This window comes from Leptinotarsa decemlineata, unplaced genomic scaffold, assembly GCF_025532065.1.
Source record: "Leptinotarsa decemlineata unplaced genomic scaffold, Ldec_3_MD MMD2_tig00000008_RagTag_RagTag, whole genome shotgun sequence".
NCBI lineage: Eukaryota > Metazoa > Arthropoda > Insecta > Coleoptera > Chrysomelidae > Leptinotarsa > Leptinotarsa decemlineata.
The window spans coordinates 9,616,525-9,637,394 of record NW_027412537.1 but is presented as its reverse complement, the minus strand read 5'-3'; the positions used below and the strand labels follow the sequence as shown (position 1 = coordinate 9,637,394).

Below are 20,870 nucleotides of genomic sequence, written 5' to 3'. Positions count from 1 at the left end.
TCGACTTTTCTCTATATATTGATACATCTTTTTTTCACGTAGGATTTTCTTAATGAGTGGTACGCTTTGATATACTGTGTTTTTCCAGATATACTACAACGTTCAAGATCACTCAGAACCCCTATGCATAGTAAAAGGTTCTTGTATAGCACCTGAATTTTCACTAGATAAACAGATATTGACATTTTCTAACGTCGTGATTGGCTGCAAACGTGTTCTGAACGTATTATTGAAAAATACAGGCGATACGAGAGGAAGGTAAGCTATAACCAAAATATACGGTCTATCATAAGTACGTTGAAATATTCAAGTGGCGTATTCCATATGTTACACACTGTACACTTTCGGGAAAAAGAGCCTGGTCTCTTCCAAAAAATGTTGATACTTTTCAACTGAATCAATATCCATTTTACATCTCATCAACATCCTACGAATTATTTGTCTGGAAGCTTTTTTAATTTTATCCTGAACTTTTCACCTCAACCATCTTGAAGGTTGTTGAAGTGGAACTGGTCAACCTGTCAATCACAGTCCTAATAAGGCAGACAAAAACTTAAAAAATCTCCTTTACGATTATAACATATCTAATTTTCAGATTCAAATGGTCATTTGAGGAATCTTCAGGTGATTTCAAATTATACCCAACCGAAGGATTCATTACTCCGAAATCAGAAATGAAAATCTGGATTAGCTTCGAACCTAAAGCCGCCCTATGCCAAATTTTCAAAAAAGTGCGTACTCAACTTCATCCACCCCATTCTTATAGATAACAAAAATTTCTGTGAAGAAATATGATGAAACTGATAGAACAACACTTAATTATAGAATTTTCGTAACAGTATTCAAAACCGCGACACGTGTTTCTAGCTCTTTCAGGCTTTTTCAGTACTATCTAACAATTTCTATATCGTGCTATCTATATAATATATATAAATACATACTATATATTTATAAAATTATTACAATGTGTTAAAACAACGATAAAAATAAAATAAATACAACAATAAAAATTAATTGGCGCTCCGGGGCGACTTCATTGATTCCAGTGGCGCATTTGCTTTTTCAGCTGCAGGAAAACCCGGAAAAACCTGCAGCACCACATCATCTGAAGATCTTGATCTAACAACGTCCTCTCTCTCATAAAACATAATGTAGGGTGTCTCCAGAGGCTCCAATAAATTCAATGCATCGCCAGAACACTTCGTGACACGACTATCGTCAAACTTAAACCAGTCCGTTTCTTCTTTGACCAAGGCGTAATAATGACCACATTCAACGCCAGAACCACAGTGAACAATGACTGCATGAATATTATAACAGTGGTCTGCTAGGTTGAAATGTTCATCTATTTCGAACCTTCCAAAGAGTTTCTTGCTTCCGTTGGAGGTCGAGTCTTGTTTGAAAATCATCAGTGTTATTATTAGATTGACTGGTGCCTCAGCTATACTTGTTTCCTTATAACAGTCAGTTAGTTTGGCGCATGTTTGACAATACAGTCGATCATCACCTGTTAAAAATTCCATTTTCAGATGATTTAACAATAAGCTTTGCAATCTTAATAATGCAATGTTTGAATCTTAATAACTATTACTACTTAGCAAATTTCCACCTGATAAATTTACCACATAATAAATGTTTACCATTCTAGGAGCAAACTCATTAAACATAACATAATAAATACAAAATTATCTGAGATCACATATCATCTTGGTTAAAGTTTACCCTAATCACCAATTTCATCGTTACAAAACAAATTCAATGAAGAAAAATCTATTTAGTCATTAGGGCATAGTTCCGAATTCTTTGTATCGAGAGTGTATCAGTTCTTGTCCCAAAATTTATATTGGTCAAACTGGAAGACCTTTCTTGAACAGAATAAAAAAATAGAAATGTTTTTATGAAAGAGAAGACCAATTCAATACTCGCAAACCATCTTTTTACCGAGGTGCATGAGTTGAATCATGATTACGAAGTATCACATTTGGATGAGAAAAGTTCAAAACACAATATTTTGGAATACTTAGAAATCGGTAGATTCAAGAGTTCGGAACTGTTTCTCTATGACTAAATAGAGTTGAAAAATGTCCCGTCATTGAATTTATTTTGTAACAATAACACCAGCCGCCGCTGGTCTTCGTCGATCTACTGTGGCCAAGGTCGCGCTCAACCCTACTTGTGCTTCTCAATCGTTTTAAGTGTCGCGCCACTTTGAAAATATTCCTGTCAGCTTCTGGAGACTTCCATAGGGATATATAAGCCCTACAACATCAACCGCGGCAATGGAATAAATAACGGGTCTGACCCCTCTGGACCTGTACTGTAATAACTGCCATTGCGATAGTACCATGAAATACCATTTTATTCATTGAGATCGAGGTCGATCACCCGTTCTTCGGTGTCGATATTTTTCAAGCTGAAAAAGCGCTGACTGTCGGACCTTCGAACATCGTTGTGGTCATGTTAAAATTTACTTAGACTAAACAAATAAATGTATTGCATCCTGCCGATGATCATACACTTGGGAAGGTTGAAAAAACACTGATATGAGGTTTTTGTGGATAGCGTAGCTGACGCGAGGGCTTGGGAGTTTCTTACGAGAGAGACAGAAAAGGTCGGTCACCGGATCTCGTCGAGACGAGATCGGGGGTCTCATCCCTCAGCCTTTGAGGCTGAGGGAGGTGGCCTAAATAGGGGAGATATTTTGTTTGTAAGCAAGAAATTTAAGTAAAAACGATAGTGAAATCTTAAGCCGGTATGGGGTACAGGGGAGTTTAAATTAAAAGTGTTGGTGTAGAAGACACACCGGGTCAACGAAACCTATGGTTGACCACGAACCACACAAAGAGGCGTTATGTAAGTGTTATTTTTTTCTACTAACCAGTTGATATTTAGAGAGAGTTCACATAATATTTTATCTGAGTCCACTTCCTATTTACAAAGAGGTTACATATTGTGGGGTTCCTAGTGCTGATAGTTAAGCTAGAGTACAATTACAAAAAAAAATAGTGAAAATTTGAAGTTATACACCACTCTCCCTGAAGTAAAAGTAAAACTAAAAGTATTTTGTACTGAGTTGGTATGTTTATAGTTGTTTAAGAGTTTGAATTAAATAGTGAATAGCACAGTAAACATTTGCGGCGAATTATTTGTACTATTTTCTCTTGTTTTATTGCAATTCAACATTTTTTATATAAGATTTTACACGTTGTTTTTTTATTATTTTGTCCATAGAGTCGTATTCTACTTATTATACTTTATATTTGAAGCTCAGGAAGGCTCAGGATGTGAAGTGAACTCCAGATCACTAACCCTAAGGTTAAGTGGGAAATGAGGAGAAATACCAGCGTGGTCCAAACAGATCTGGCTGGTATCTCAATCGCTGGTATCTCTGGCAAAAACATAATAATCTGCACTGACAGCAGACAAACCCTATTAGCCGCCTGATGACTTCAACAATTGCGGAACTAGCCAAATTTTACACCCATGCTCAATCCTTAAAGAGATGGGATGAAATCAAAGGATGTAATCTTGCCAGGATCACCTTGAGGGACCCTGGAAAGCTGGCGCCGAAGAAATATCTGGCGATGACCAGGAAAAATCTACGCCTTACAGTAGGATTTCTGACTGGCCACTGTCAACTAAGGAAACACCTCCATAATATGGGGCTAGTGGACACACCTCTATGCAGGAACTGTGAACAGGAAGATGAGACTGTCAGGCTTGTACTGTGCGAGTGCCCGGAGTTATCGTCAATAAGAGAGTGTGTGTTCGGCGAGTCTTGGCCTACACCTGCCGATATAAAGGAGATGTATCCTGTCCACCTTCCTGGAAAGGACAGGATGGACGATGACCTAGGAGGACAACTCCTCGGGAGGATGCACGATGGGTCACATGTGGCCTAAGTGATGTGGGCTTACTCTCACTCTCCCTACTCTACAGATACAGATGTAAGCTCTACCAATAGGCAGAGGAGTCTAGTCTAGTCAAAAGTCCAGTACGAAGGGAACTAATAAGGTTATAGATCAAAGGCCATTGATTATAAATCTGAAGTTTAGTTGAAGTTTTCGTGTTGTATTGGCAGTGTAGTATTGAAATAAAGTTGAGTCCAACTAAACAACGTGGTCAATTATTGTCGAACCCACGGGGAATATGTAACAATATCTTAATTAATATGAGTTTGTTTGTAGAATAGTCAAATTTTATTATGTACTGAATTTATTAGGTAGGAATTTGTCATGTAGCAATATTCATTGAGATACAAATTACTATATTATAAAAGCTGATGTATATTAAAACATCTGTCACGGTTTTTCGAACTGTTGACTGAAAATCTCTCAAAGAAGTGTTACTTGAATACGCCTGTGAAGATTTTCAGGCATATCATCTTGAATAAGTTACGTGAGGTAAACCTACTCAGGATAAAAACCATAGCTACCTAAGATCAACATTTATTTTTTACATTGTTCCCCTTATTTAAAACCATTGGTTACAGAGATACATAATTAATGTTCCGATTATAATTTTCATCAAAACAATTGGAAATTGTTTTCCTATGAATTATTTCAAATTTTGAAATCACTGGACTTACTGAGAATGGACTTTAGTGAGTAAGTAAAAACCAAAATGCAAGGAATTAATAAGTTACACAAAGAAGCTATGATAGTAGACCATACTGAATTTTACAAAAATCGACATCATAGTCACGTCTGAGCTTTGGAATAGCCTTTTCTTATACTGGAAATGATAGTTTCAAGATTCTTGGAAATTTCATGTCAGATAGCACAGGCACCGGTTTTAGAGCGCCTTAAGGATTTTCCTGTAGTTCTCGTGTATTGCCCTAAAAAAATATTAATCAAATAATGGAGTGTTCTACCTTCATTTCCATGAGAGTGTATACGTTTTTCCAAAGAGTTTTGGATGGGATGCCAAAAACCGAGAATGTGAAAACTTCACTTCAATAGGATGGTGCTTCTGCTCATGATACAGTGAATACCAATTGAAGTCTAGAAAAAATATTTCAGAAATGATGGTTGACAGATAAGGGCCATCATTGGCCACCTCACTGACTAGATTTAATGCTTCTGGTTTCTACTGATTATTTTTAGGATTTTCTCAAAAACGAAGTTTATATCTATCAACTAATCACCAACGATGAAATGAATGACAAAAAAAAGTACATAAAAAATAAAGCCTTTTACCTCTCATAATCTAAAAAAAAATTAATGAGGTACTTCATACATGTGTAGAAAGGGCAAACTTTTAAGTTCATCCCGCGTAATTTTTTTTCACACTTAAAAGTGTTTTGTTTATATGAAGTTGGAAATTCCAAAAGAAGTCGATAAAAAGCCTTTTTCAACTATTTCTTTAATCACTCAAAATTAGCATCTTGCATTTTGTATGAACAGAGATGAGAGTATTATTACTAAGAAAGTTCTTCTTTGCAAAGACTTTGGAATTCATGAAAGTGTAGATATATTACATAAACTCATTTTGACATTACATGACTCAAAAATCTTTGATTATTAATATTCCAATAACTTGGACACATACATTGTTTGCAGGTCAAATGTGTTGTGAACGGATCTATACATTTGCATTTACAATTAGTAGGCAGTGCTGCAGACTTGCCTCAGCCTGTGAGTACAGTGGAATTCACCTGCCCTGTAAGAACAACTACTTCAGGACAAATTATAATAATAAATAGGTGAGTGAGTATCTTGTAATTTTTTTCAATCTTCATTGAAATACATCAAAGTTGTATCTTCCGCAAATAGAACAAATTTTCCAGAAAGCTGTAATTTAGAAATGGAATTTATATAAATGAGAAAGAGTGAAGGTCCTATTATAGATCCCTGCGGTTCTCTACAAACTTATTTTTGATGAAATTTTCATTGCTTTTATTTTGAAATTTATAATACCTTGAGGAAAGCCGCATAAAAGTACAAAATGTGAGATAACCGTCTCACATAACAGTATCTGGTAAAAAAGTAGAAAGGTAAAGAAGAGTTAATCCCCCACAATTTTTTCTTATACAGGTGATTTACTGGGACTTAGTTTTACCAAAAATAAATCATTGAATATTAGTGAATTTTTTTCCCAACATCAAACCGTTATTTTAACACCTCGACACGTGTTTCGATCATCAAGTGATCATCTTCAAGAATTCTGATCAAACATCTTTGAAGCTAAATAACTATTTCATTAATTTGACCTTATTTCATATTATATAATGAATTTGTTTTTTTTTTCGGGGATTTTCGAAGACTGCTGAAGTATTACTTGCAAAATGATTTAATTCGTTCAAACATGTTTCAGCACGAATAACCTATGGTCGTTGACACCTGTTGTTCCAAATAAATCATTTGTGGTTCCTACTGAAATAATTGTTCAACCTGAATCTTGTTCCATTGTTGTAATACAGTACAAGCCCAAACAGATGTTTGGAATCCAACCAGATGAGGTAATGATAAAATAAAAGTTGATGGCATAATATACTACGGTACGAACTTCCTAACTATGGTACGAAACTTCAGAGGGTAATTCATTAGGTCGTTCTGAGAAGAAAGTTCTTATTAACATGTCCGGGGTTGCTTCATTTCTGAGATACAGGGCGTTGAAAACGGTATTTATGAAATATCACAATTATACTTACACCGATTTGGTTGAAATTTGCTGCAATTATTTAAAGTGATAAGGTGCTTAACTACATTGAAATTATTAGATCCAGTGGAGTCTCAGAGGGGGCCACAGCCAACAACACTGGAAAAAAAAGTACGCCTCTGGCTTGTTGTTGTAGAAGAAGATCCTTCAAATAGTACCAGGAAGATTGCACTGCACCTTGAAGTCAGTCCAAAATCCATATGGACAGTCCTAAAAAGAAGCACATACAGCGGGTCCAAGTTCTACTGCCTCGGGAGTTTCGCCCAAGATTGATGTTTTGCAGGTGGTTGATTCATACGATGGCACACAATAATAATTTTCTACCAAATATTTTATTTACGGACGAAGCAAATTTTTCGTGAGACGCTATTGTAACGAATTAAAGAATTTACTGTCTTGAACAAATTTATTTCTAACAAGATTTCACTATTACAAACTAATTTAAATTCAACACTTAATTTAACTTCACTATTTGAATTCCTTGTTTAACCGCTCGATTCTCTTTCTGAATTCCACTACCCCCTCTGGACGAGAAGCTGGCCTTTTATATCGGTAAAGGTCCATCGTAGAATTCTATAGTCTGTTCGATAGTCGCCTAGATTTTTCGCGGCGGGTTTAGACTGCATTCTTTCGCGGAGAGTCATGTATTTATTCGTTAGCTGAAATATCGGTCAGTGGCGGCTTCAGATTTGTTACACTATTATGAACTTTCACAATGACCACTTTTGGGCCGACGAAAATCCTCATGTTATTAAAGAAAGTAATTTTCAGCAACAATTTTCGCTAAACGTTTGATTAGGAATGATTGGTGACTACCTAATTGGCCCATTTTTTCTACCAACGAGGTTAACAGGACTTTTGTGAGATCATTCACCCAATCTATTGAAAGAATCGCCGGTACTTATGAGAGGTAACATGTGGTTCATGCACGTCGGGGCTCCAGCTCATTTTAGTGTTCTTGCTCGTCAGCAATCGTTGGATTGGACGTGCAGGACCACAAAATTGGCCAGCTCGCAGTCCTGATGTGAACCCTCTAGATTTATATTTGTGGGGTCATCTGAAGTCTCATTTTGCTCATTTACTTTAAGGTGTTTTTTTATTATTTACTTTTGGTTTTTATTTTTTGTTGTCCATGCATAGCTTTTAGAAGTGATTTTTTTTATCGAAAACGAAGCTTGATATGAAGAAAACACACGCAACGAAACGTTGTATCTTCAGTTGCTTGATCTAAAAAACAAAAAAATACCAAAAAGTCGGTGGCGCTCTTTTATTCTCAATACTGTTGGCTGTGGTGCCCACTGAGACGCCACTGGACAAAATAATTTCAATGCATTACTTCAAATAACTGTAGCAAATTTCAACCTAATCGGCGTAAGGATATTCGTGGTATTTTATAAATACCAGAAACGAAGCAACTCCAGACATTTTTCTTGAAACGAACTAATGAATCACCTCCGAAGTTTCATGCCGTAGTTAGGAAACACTCTGTGTAACAAAATATCCAACAGATACTGAAAGTGTATTCACGAAAATGAGCAAATTGAAAACACTGACCCATCCTATATTCAAAATTTCATGATCAAAACGAGCTGTTTCTTATATATTTTCAGGCTACCTTGTTTTTACCTCTCCCTGACGGTCAAGCCATCATTTACAATTTAGTCGGGAAAGCATTACCTCCACTACCTATAACCAAAATGGAGATTGAAGTCAAATGTAAACAAAACCACACCGAAAACCTCGCTGTCGAAAATTGGTTGGACGTGAAACAGTGTTTCGAAGTGAAGACGGAACTTATGAGCGCGCCGACGACGAAGACCCTGTATAAAACCTTCGGTCATAGTCTGATCGAGATGCCTCCCAACGCATCGAGGAATTATAAGTGGAATATTTACGTCATAAATGAAGAACAACTGGAGTTCCAGGTAATAACATTCTGCACTCGTTTATTCTCTTTAAAGCTGTTTGTCGTAATCCCATTTTTGATTAACTTCCTCTGAAGCACAGTAAGAATCAATCAGTAAGTCCACTCCCACTACTTTCATTCATAAATTCACAAAGTTCTCGGTGACCTCGAAACGAAGTGCGGAGCCGAATTCGTTCTTTAACCATAGGCGTGCGCTCATATAAAAACGAAATTTAAGGATATTATAGAAGATTTTGTGGTATACATTTTTAAGGCTGTCGAAACGGTGGCACTGAATAACTGGGTTGCAAATTTAACTTACATTTTCTCGAAACTAGTGGGAAAGACATGAGAATCTGTTAGTTTTAGAGCCCCATGAACTGGATACTTTTTTTCTTCAGTATAAAATTGAATTATGTAATCCCATGTCATAGTTTCATCCCATAATATAAAATTATATTTCATTAGCATATTTCTCAAAGCTTTAATAAAATGATGAAGAGAAGAGAAATGTAACTTTCTATGTTTTTACCACTTTTATTTGTAACTAACGTTACTGCATTATGATTTCCTACCACGTAGTAACGGTTACATCCATCAATTTATTAATAAGATCAGATATATCGAATATAAAAAAATGTGTTAGTCATTTACATAAAAAAATGGATTATCTGGAAAAATATTCAAGATATTTTTTAATTTGATGTTATTAGATGCCTTATCTGAGATAAGAACAATAACCAATCTCTTTTAATTTTGTAATTTCATAAAAAATTAAATTTTTACCAGGACAGGTCGTATTATAAAAATAGTAGGCTAATGGTTGCTTTCAATTCGAAAATAAACCTTATACCATTAAAGTGGTTGGTACTTTTGCCTGCTTCATTATTTGTTGTTACCAGTATCTTCGAAACTAATGATATAATCAGAACGACTGTAAAATAAATTGGGACCTTTCGGAAATCTATAAAATTTTTCACTACAATTGTTTTTGCAATAACTGAAGCAGCAAACATTTCGTGACTTCTTTAATAATGTCTTTTTTAAATCTCCCATTTTCTAATCACCTAATAATAAAACAAACAACAATAACTAACTACAAAAACTAAAAAAAAATTAAAACAGCGAATAAACGTCACCCATATCATGAAGGTGTCGTCAACGTATCTCAACCAGACTCGGGGCTTCTTGTGGGCTTCTTCAATGACCACTCTATATATTTGTTGGTTATAACCGGTGAAAGTGGCGATCCCATTGGCCATTCCCATGGGTATTCGTGTTCCCGTGTTAAAGTGCTCCCAAACAATCCAAGATACACCGGTTATTAGGCAAAGTTAAAGTGCAAATTGGTACCAAAAGATACAGTAAAAATCGCACTTCTTTCTGTTGAAAATCCGAAGTAAAAAATAATAAAAATATATGTGCAAACTGCGTTATTAACCATCAAAGTTCCCTGCATTCTACGAACACTGAAAGAAAAACGGTATGTGGCAAAAACTGGACCGAAGATAAGATAAAGTCTTGGTGTATATAAAATATTTATTCAATCTACCCAGTAGCGGATTCCAATGAAATATTAAAACACGTGAAGCTTTTGTTATTTTCTCACGAAATATGAACTAAAAATGGATGGGGATGTCATCACAAATACTGAACTTCTAAAACAACTCTTAAACGCCATAAAGAAGGAAAGCAAGGACATCAAGAGAGAATTGAAAGAAGAAATCAAATTTGAGAACACCAAATTGATAGGAAAAATAGAAGCATGTTTTTCTAGCATCAAACGACTAGATAACAAATATACACAACTTGAATCAAGGTGTATAAATATTGATAGAAAGGCACGAAAAAATAATACAATAATATTTGGTCTGACTATTTCAGAAGGAACTGAATTAACAACAACAGTTCTGGAAAAAATCAAAGAATTGATCGGTATCGAGATCGCATTGAATGAAATCAATAATTTATATCCGATTAAGGCAGGAAATAGAAGTGCCATTAAAGTTGAATTTATTTCTTACCTGAAAAAAACCACAATACTTAAAAACTGTTATAAACTAAAGGGTACAAACATACAATTCGTACAGGACCTGTGCTACGAGGATAGACAAGAAAACAAAATCCTTAGAAAACATCAGAACAGTGCCAGATCAAAGGGCTACTTAGCCAAAATACGCGGCCGTACTCTGGTTGTTAACAACGAAGTCTACTCGGTTGATCAATTGAAACAAATTGAAATACAAGAAGACACAAATGAAACTGACCTAATAACCTATGTCCCCCAAGAAACCAAATCAGCGAGTGTATCATCGACTCCCACGACAAGCCAAACATTCTTTGAAGATAGTCTTCGTCTCTTTACATTGCAGACACCAAAGTCGCATAGTGAAAATAGCCAACAGAAAGAAATACTTGTCCAATTTGACCGAAATGGAGAAAATGCGAAGAAAACTACTTTAAACAACACAGAAAGGAATCAAACCGCTTTAAACGAATTGGACAAGCTACTGGGACTTGAAAGAAATTCTGAAAAGGTACAACACACAGAGGAACAAAAATTTGTAAATTCTGTGGCCAGGACTAAACCCGAAGAAAAGAAGACGGACGATAAAAAGAAAAAGGAAAGATTACCCTCCACTTCAATTCATAACACCCGCATTATCACACGTCAACAAACCAGCAAGTAATATATATGAAAACATACAAATCGTCTCTATATATGTAAATTGTAAATATGTGAGTATATTAATTTATACATATGTATGTACTCGTGAATATCAATATTATTATTAGCTATTACTTTATATAGTGTAATTTATGAATAATAATACTCAAAAATGAATCAGTATCTCCGAGACTTTCAAGTTGAAACGATAGAAACTCAAATTATTGAGAATATTTCACAACTCACGAAACTGACAAATACGAACTTAGACATTAAAATACTACACACTAATATAAGAAGCGTAAATAAAAACTTAGATCAAATAAAAATTTTGCTTGAGGAATCTAAACATATCTTCGACGTGGTGGTTTTGTCTGAGACTTGGCAAGTTAGAGATCCAGATCTATATAACATCAATGGATATAATCTCATTTACAATGGCGGTACTATAAATCAAAATGACGGAGTAATGATCTTTATAAAAAACTATATATCTTATACCTATGATATATTACAACTCAAAAATGGAATCAAATTAATACAAACTGAAATCAAACTTTACAATAAAAGTATATCATTAACATCTATTTACAGACCACCATCTACGTCTACAAATGCTTTTATTGAAAGTCTATCAGAATACCTGGAACATTGTGAAGAAAGGAATATGAGTACACATATTCTTTTAGGAGACATAAATATCAACATAATGGAAAACGATGACATCACAAATAGTTATTTAGATGTCCTAAATACTCAGGGATTTATATCCTACATCAACAGAATAACTAGATTCACCTCTGGCACTTGTATTGATCACTGCTTCGTGAAAAATACTTCAAATAGTTTACTCAAATTCAATCCATTCATCCTTGAAACTGATATTACAGACCACTATTCGATCATATTACAAATTATCACACCTGAAACAAAAAGTGAACCACCTCAATATCCAAAATTTCAAAAATTCATAGACAATCAAAAACTAAAACATAACATAGCTGGTGAGAACTGGTTAGAAGTCTACTCAACAGGTGATATTGAAGCTGCTACTGAAATATTAATTGAAAAAGTGAACAAAATCGTGGAACTGAGTACAAGTACTGTGAAAATCAGACGACGAGATACCAAAAGGAACCCATGGGTTACTGATGGTATACTTAAGTCGATACATAAAAAAACCGAATTGTATAAAACAATGAAGGCGAATCCAACTGCAGTGAATCAAACAAAATACAATCAATATAAAAACAAACTTCAAAAAGTAATGGATGAATCTAAAATTAACTATTATAAAATAAAAATTGATGATAATAAAAGAGATTCCTCAAAGTTGTGGAAAACAATAAACGAAATTACTAACAAAAGAAATAATAAAGAAGAAATAAGAGAAATCTGTTTAGAAGATGGTGAAAAAATTAATGATCCCCAACAAATCGCCAATGAATTCGTCGGATATTTCACGAAAGTTGGTCAAAACCTAGCAAATGACATTCTTAAAAGGCCAAATTACAGAAAAAACTATCTGAAAAATAGAAAAATTAAATCCTTTTTCCTAGAAGAAACCAATGAATTAGAAATCGAACGAACTATACAGAACCTAAAAAATAAAAAATGTCCCGGAATCGACAATCTCCGAGCAGAAACTATCAAATTAATAGCTAAAGAACTTGCAAAACCATTAACTTACCTGATAAACTGGTCTTTCAGTAGTGGAATATGTCCAAACCCCTTCAAAATTGCTATTATAACACCAATATTTAAATCTGGAAATAGAACCAAACTGGAGAACTACCGTCCAATATCTGTTATTACAAATTTCGCGAAAATTTATGAGTCTATCCTGAAATCGCGAATCAGCGCATACTTAAATAAAAATAATATTTTATCTAAAAATCAGTACGGTTTTCAACAGGGCAAATCAACTGTAGACGCCATATCATTTCTCACAAACCACATTAGTAAATACGTAGATAAAAATGTACCATCCCTATGTATATTCGTAGATTTGAAAAAAGCTTTTGACACTGTCAGTCACAATCAACTGCTAGAAGTACTGGACAGCATCGGATTCAGAGGTCTACCGTACTCACTATTGTGCAGTTATCTGAATCAAAGAAAACAATGTGTAAAAATTAAAGACGTCAAGAGTGACCTACACACTGTTGAGTACGGCGTACCTCAGGGAACCGTTTTGGGTCCGCTACTTTTTAACATCTACCTGAACGATATGTTCTCACTGAATGTGGAAGGTGATATAATCAGCTTTGCTGACGACACTGCAATTATTTTTCAATCGGAATCCTGGAATTCTCTGAAACAAAAAGCAGAAAAAAATTTCAAAATAATAATTGAATGGTTCGAAAGTAAATTATTGAGTATAAATATATCCAAAACATTTTACATTACCTTCACTTCGTATGCCAAGAATCTACCAGATTTCAAATCACTCTCAATAAAATACGATGACGTAGAACTTTCCGTTTCATCAGTGGATAAATTGAAACACCTTGGTATATATATTGATGCACATCTAAAATGGGATGCACATATTGATTACTTAGTCAAAAAACTACGATTTGTTGCATATAGATTAAAATACGTGAGACCATACCTACAAACAGCCCAGATGCGAATGCTATACTAATTGCTTGGGGCGCAGCAAACACAACTTTTCTGAAACACCTAGAACAAACACAAAAATCAGTATTGAAAATTATCCACCTCAAAAAAAGAACTTACCCGACCGACTCATTATATAAAGAAACATCAATTCTAGACATAAGACAACTCTACTTTCTCAAAACTATAATAAGACAACATAATAATAGACATGAATTAAGGATAATAGAACACCAATATGAAACTCGACAAAAAAATAATGCATATGTCCCGAATTCAAGGAAAAACATCCTTCAAAGGTCTTACTCATACCTAGCTCCTCGGTTATATAATCTCGTCCCACATCATATAAAAAATATCAGGAGTGATAATTCATTTAAGAATAAACTCAAAACCTGGGTCTTAGGCTTGCCAAGGCTTCAGATACACCAACACGTTGATATGAAAAATGTTTACTATCATACTGACATGCATAGAAACTGATTCACATATTCAAACAAGAAGATTGATGATATAATTAAAATAATATGTCTGATAATCTTAAAACGTCTTACCTTTTATTTATTTACTCATACCACTTTATATTTCAAATTTTAAATTGTATTCATTAGTATTCAAATTTCAAATTGTATTCATTAGTATTCAAATTTCTGCAGACCCCACGCACAGGTATATCCTTCTGTGGGAATTCTATATTTATTTGGAAATTGACTCGTACAATTTGTATCACTGAACAATGTATCTTTGCCAATAAATATTATTATTATTATTATTATTATTCCAAATGGTTCATAAAATGATATACAGTATCAGCCTGTATTAGCCTATTATTTTTGCTTGATGGAGATTACATATATTCATTGCAGAAGTTGCAGAATTGATTGCTTTTGAAGTGTAACAGATATATCCCCATTGTCAGTTAGTAGGTACTGGACTATCTTTCTGTCAATGATAGGCTGTTTGAATTCTCCACGATTTTAATATTTAATATAAAATGCTGTCTTGGTCAGCACCTCCTTACTTCAATCAGTTTATTATTTTCCAAAACGAAATCAACGACCATACCACAAGAAAAAATTACAAATTATGTTTTTTGGGATATTTGAATCTTCCAGCAAGAGTCAATCAATGTACTCTCCAAGCAAATTTTGGATGGAAAACTTGAAAGCAAAATTATAATAGGATTTTTTATGGTTATCTAGTACTTATTGCTTTAAATTGCTCCAGATTATATATAAAATATTCATATATATCCAGATTATATATAAAATAATCATAAACTATGTATGTAAATTAGGATGCGTATTTAAATAAAGATTATTATTATTAAATGACCTTCCTTATATTTTGAATTCATGAGCTGAAAACATCACATATAAAGGGATATTGAAAGTGGTTTTCCAATGGTGGCTAAATTCGAATTATGTTTTCGAAGGAGGCTGCATGTATATAATAGCATAAAGAACTACATTTTCTAAATTATCTAATGTCCCTATATAAGTACGCCACTGGAAAAAAGTACCTTTTAAAAACGAAATTCACAAAAATTGGCTACAAAGTCCGAAAGACTGCTGTAATTATTTCGACCTATCTATCTTTTGTTATCATTTTCAGGTTGTTTTTACGAATATTGAGACGCGAGAGTATATGTTCTATGAAATATCCGTCAAAGTATTACCAAGCGGGCCCCTAGAGACGATCAGTTTAAACAGTCGGGTGAGAGAAGAGGCAAGAACCACCATTAAATTGAAAAACCCCATTAATATACCTGTTACGTTCAGTATAGCTGCTGGTTTATCAGAGTTACAGTATGAAAAAATAGTACGAGTTGAGCCCTATACTACTGTAAGTATGAAAAATGTTTATAAAAGTTTGTTTTCGTTCTAAAATATCGTTTGTCTGTACTGTTTACATTAAATTCATACTTTTTTAAATCGAATTTTACACATTTCACACAATTAATCAAGACAATGCAAATAATTAACAGCATAACAAAGATAATAGGGAACATCTATCACAATTTTAAAATCTTTGATACATAATATCTTTTTATTTGGAGTTGAAAATGTTTTTTCTCACCATTTTTCTATTTTTATCATCTCTGAGTTGATTTTTCGTATAGTTCGCACGCAAACCCATGTAGCTGTAGTTCTTTAACCTTCAAATTCAAAATACAATATTGATTATGATTTTATGCAAGCAGAAGCATCTGCCGATGCTTCTGCTTGCATGAATCTTGATATGTTGTTCACAATTTCTCTAATTTGTCCACCGAGAACCTTATTTTTCTGTTTATTGTTTGAAGGCATTTTCAAAGACAGCAAATAACTAACACTTCACCACAAATAAAAATATCCCCACTTTCTGTACTAAAACGATGTTCACTACACGAGTTCCTCGATGTTAATGAGCTCCCGCCCATTCCGCCGGCTTATATACTGTGCATCCAATATTCATAAATTTGCCAAGCTGTAATTTAAAGACATGTTTTATAAAGGAGTCGTTATGCCTGATATGTGTAAAAACTATCCAGACAATTGTTATAACAACAGATTTTATATGTTCGTATAAACGTGTTCATTATAAACTTGTGTTGTTGTTCCAAATGCTTATAATTATGAGGGACTATAACTGAAAGTATTATAACATAACAAACACAACACAATATCATAACACAACGCAAAAACCATCTTTATAACAGGGGAGCCCACGATGCAAAATGGGGATTTACTCGAGCGTCATAGAGACCTATTAGGTTGCAAAGCTTAGATGATAAGAAGAAGAAAATGTTAATAATATATACTTTTTCATCGGTGGGGGAAGCTGCTATAGATTATTAAATATGTAAAAAAAACTGTTGCATGGACATACTCGAGCGCGTCAGATATTGATACCATCAATGTCCTACGTATTTTTAATAATGTTGGTATGTTAATCTGATCGTTTGCATGATGTGGGTGGTTGTAAGTAAGGGTTAACAATGAAATAAAAAATTTAATCGAGCGCGTCAGATTTTCTAAGGGGGTGTTAAGTGCACCAAAAAAAAGCTCTCATTCAATAATCTGACGATTTTGATCTGACGCAAACTTGCGGCCATTATTATAATGTGCAATGTCATTTTGAAATACTCAAGCGTGTCAGATTAAGATAAATATGGTTCATCTTTATGTTTTAGACGTGTTATCTCATAATCTGACGATTATCTAGAGGGATTCGCCTAATCTAACAATTTTTTTTTTTTAATCATTGAACTTAATTATTTGAAAAGCTCAGGAAATAGCAGGCAAATAAATAAGTGTATATTTTTTATGTGGAATACTTGTATTTATAAAAAAATAATTTTAAAAAAATGCTCAAAAAAATTAATTAATGAATAAAAGAGAAATGAAACTTTCTATGTTTTTTACCACTTTTATTTGTAACTAACGTTACTGCAGTTACTTATACAATATATAAGTTCGAAAATGTCCTTATAGGACGAAACTGCAGTAACGTTAGTTACAAATAAAAGTGGTAAAAAACATAGAAAGTTTCATTTCTCTTTTCTTCATTATGATTTCCTACCACGTAGTAACGGCTACATCCATCAATTAATTGATTGATTAATCATCATCTTCATCAGGAACGAGTTTCTGTGATCAGCTGTGATGGCGTCATGGCAACAGAATTCAGAGTGGGGACGGAGTGAGAGAGTAATAGATAGAGAAAAAGTGAAAAAGAAATCAAAATGCGGAGAGGGAAATATAGGCATCACACAGCTGCACGCATTAAACTTTCTCGACGAATTTTTGCTATTTAGGCTTTCGGAAATCGTCAGATTATATATTTTTCGATATCCTTGAATTATTTTTTTCAAAATAAAAAAAATTTGCTACGCTCGAGAATGTCGAGATGACGCTTTTTTTTACAACTTTGCTGCCCTCCTCTTTCTTTACGTCACTCTCAAATTGTCAGATTACTGGAATATACACTTTTTAGCAGGTAATTAACTCACCCTACCTTAATCTGACGCGCTCGAGAATTTCTGATGATCAATTTTTTTTTTACTAATCTGATCTTTTATCCTTCACGGGCGGCCTTATATATGGGGCTCATATTTGGTGGAGATACTTAACCGGGTACCAGGTATCCCCCTGTATATTAATCTGCCGCGTTTCAGTAAATGCCGAAATCACCGCTTGGGCTCCCCTATTCTTAAAAAAACAATTAAATTCACACAGAAATGAAATCGGTTTCAGAATATGTAAAAAACGAAATTGAGGGTAGTATTGGGACACATTATACAATGTGTCCCAAATGCAGACGGGCACCTCAAGACCGATCGGAATCATCCTCATACGTGTTATGCGATTCTTTGTAGTTTTTGAGTTGTGAATTTTTATATGTTTCTATGAGAGTTTTCGGACGGTACGAGTTAAGTATATTTTAACTTTTTTTGGGGAACAATTTTTTGCGGTATTTTTCTGTTGAATGATCCTTCAGAATTGTTCTTTCACGCTTTGAGTAGTTCTTTGGAAGACATGAAATAAAATAAGGTACGAAAAGTTTCATCGATAGTAATAAATCCACGTTTGAACAAGGCAGAGTAAAATTTTCAATTTCGAATTGAAAATCTTTGCGGAACCCCGAGTTTTCAGAATAACACGAAAATAGTAATAATTGAATATGTAATTAAAGTTTATCGTTCGAAGGTACGGAGGTAGAAATTTTCGAAGAAAGTTATTTGTAAACTGTTATTATTACTTATCTTGTTATTCGTACGGAAAATTTGAATTAATAAAAAAATTTGAAATATTATATTATACATGGTCCAAAGCAAGCACATTGCTCCCACACACACCAGAACTATAACTTTCTTTTCGGCGCCCATTTCACAAACCAAGATGGCATCATCAGGAGATGAATTGGTCTGAGTCTAGTCTTCAAGATCAAGTTCATATTCTGATGACGACAACTTGGGTGATGAAAGTCGCGTCAAGAAAAGAGTGTTGCAGATCTGGCTTTTGGGAGCAGTCATTGTTTTTGGATTTATTATTCGTAAGAGTAATTTTTGAACGTCTTCATTTGGGCCAACTTCTTTCCAATTTTTTATTTTATTTTTTCACATCAAATCCATGCTTTCAGTAAACAATACTGTCGTTCAAAATGTATCAAAGACTGAATGAGAGTAATTTTGTGTGATTAATAAAACATTTTTTTCATTTAGCACGATCTAGTTGTTACCTATTGTCCACTGACATCTGGAGAAGTTTATACGAATATCGAAGCAAAATGCGAAGAATTGGGGGTATTCACGTACGTTTTGTATTTGACTGGAACTCCACCACCTCTGGAAAAAGTCATCAGATTCAGAGCAGAACTCGGTGATAGAGGATATAACAATGTTTTCCTAAAAAATACGTTCTCCTCTCCTTTCGAGTTATCATCGATGGTAAGTGAAATAGTAAGTTAAAGAGAGTGAACAAAAACTCAATATTAACATTTGCAACTTCCATGTAAAGTCCTGACTGTTATGGATGTAGGAGCCGATACTTCGGAAACAGTCTGACAACGTCAGCTTATTTAAAAAAAAATTGTAACTTTTTAGTTCGATGTTCTTCAGAAACATGTTTTTTAGGTTTTTAAACTATATATATTTTTCATTATTTAGTTTCGCATGCTATAAAAGCGTGTTTTTTAGTCTTTTCAAACTATATTTATTTTATCTAAACTTTGGGATCCGTCAGCCGTATATTTTTTTTTAATTATTAATCTGGCATCGACTGCTGAGGTCATTATCCATTTTGTAGTATACGATATCTGTTTATATTTTGTTAAAAAGGTCTGTTGCTTTCAGAAAGTTCAAAACATTTCTTATAGCTTTGGTACCGAGGCAAGTTCTGATATTATCCGGCAAGTTATATCGTTGTCGATCGGCTTCATACTGGTGGACTAAGAGAAGGTGTTTAACCGTCATCAAAGTTTGGCAATTTTCGCAGGATGGTTGTCCTTGTCTTCTCGGTATATAAGAGGATGTTAAGTTCGTTTGTCCTATCCTAAGTCGTGTTATTATGACTTGTTCTTTTCTCGTTAGCCCTTGTGGAAGTCTCATGGCTGCAATATCAGGTTTGATATCTTTCAATTTTGAATTGTTGTTTGTCCATTCGTGTTGCCATGTGTTGAGTATTGAGTTTTTTATGAATTTTTTTGTGTCATTTGGACTCACAGGTATATTCAGATTGACATTATTCTCAGTTGCAGCTCTTGCTGCCTTATCAGCTTTCTCATTACCGTCAATTCTTATATGACTAGGAACCCAGTCGACCAGCCGTATATTGTTTAGAAAAATGATCATTGATATTTTCCGATGCCGGAGAGGGAGCCTGAAAATCAGCTACCAAGCCCAAGGCAGCAGGCGCGCAAAGGAGGGTTACAAATAAGGCAGCAGGCGCGCGTGTTAATAAAAAAAATACTTTTTTCAAATGAAGAAATACATGTAAAGTACTTTCGAATTATATCAAGGAGGTTACATACAGCGCCATCTGCCCGCGAATAGATCAAGTAATAATGTCGATAATTATGTCAAATACAGAACCCGATATGAAATGAAAAGGAGAGTTACAAACAAAAAACATACATACATACATACAGGTAAAGCTAGTATAAAGCGTGTAATAAAAAACCAATCATCAATGCTTCGGTTTTTTTTTTCATTAATTGAGATACAGTTTCTCACAGATCATTTATTATTTTCAGTTTGATCATGCTGTATTCTCAACTGAAAAATCTCCATCGTTTTCGGTGGGAGAAACTGAAAAACTCACTATTAAATTTGAACCAAACGAGCTGGGTATTGTGGAAAGTAAAGCAGTATTCAATTCATCAATTACCGGAGAATATATGTAAGTTTTAATATTTTTATTTTTGACTCATGTTTATATTGATACAAAAATACAGAAAATACAAAGTTATTCGAATTGAATAACTTAAAGTGACCAAAAATGAACTATGATGGTATTTATTTTATTTATCATA

General features: G+C 34.1%; 1 protein-coding gene across 3 annotated transcripts in view; it reads left to right on the top strand.

The window, feature by feature from the left end:
• The window catches only part of LOC111509109 (hydrocephalus-inducing protein homolog), a 174,776-nt gene that overhangs the window by 151,687 nt on the left and 2,219 nt on the right, over positions 1-20,870 (top strand). For 2 of the 3 annotated variants that reach the window (XM_074171028.1, XM_074171027.1), the window contains 8 exons: positions 89-258; positions 596-731; positions 5,562-5,704; positions 6,316-6,460; positions 8,271-8,585; positions 15,471-15,701; positions 19,063-19,287; positions 20,592-20,737. In XM_074171028.1, coding sequence (XP_074027129.1) covers positions 89-258; positions 596-731; positions 5,562-5,704; positions 6,316-6,460; positions 8,271-8,585; positions 15,471-15,701; positions 19,063-19,287; positions 20,592-20,737 — 1,511 coding nt within the window. Of the gene's footprint in view, positions 1-88; positions 259-595; positions 732-5,561; positions 5,705-6,315; positions 6,461-8,270; positions 8,586-15,470; positions 15,702-19,062; positions 19,288-20,591; positions 20,738-20,870 lie in introns of those variants that run through there. The other variant, XM_074171029.1, reaches the window with a different exon arrangement.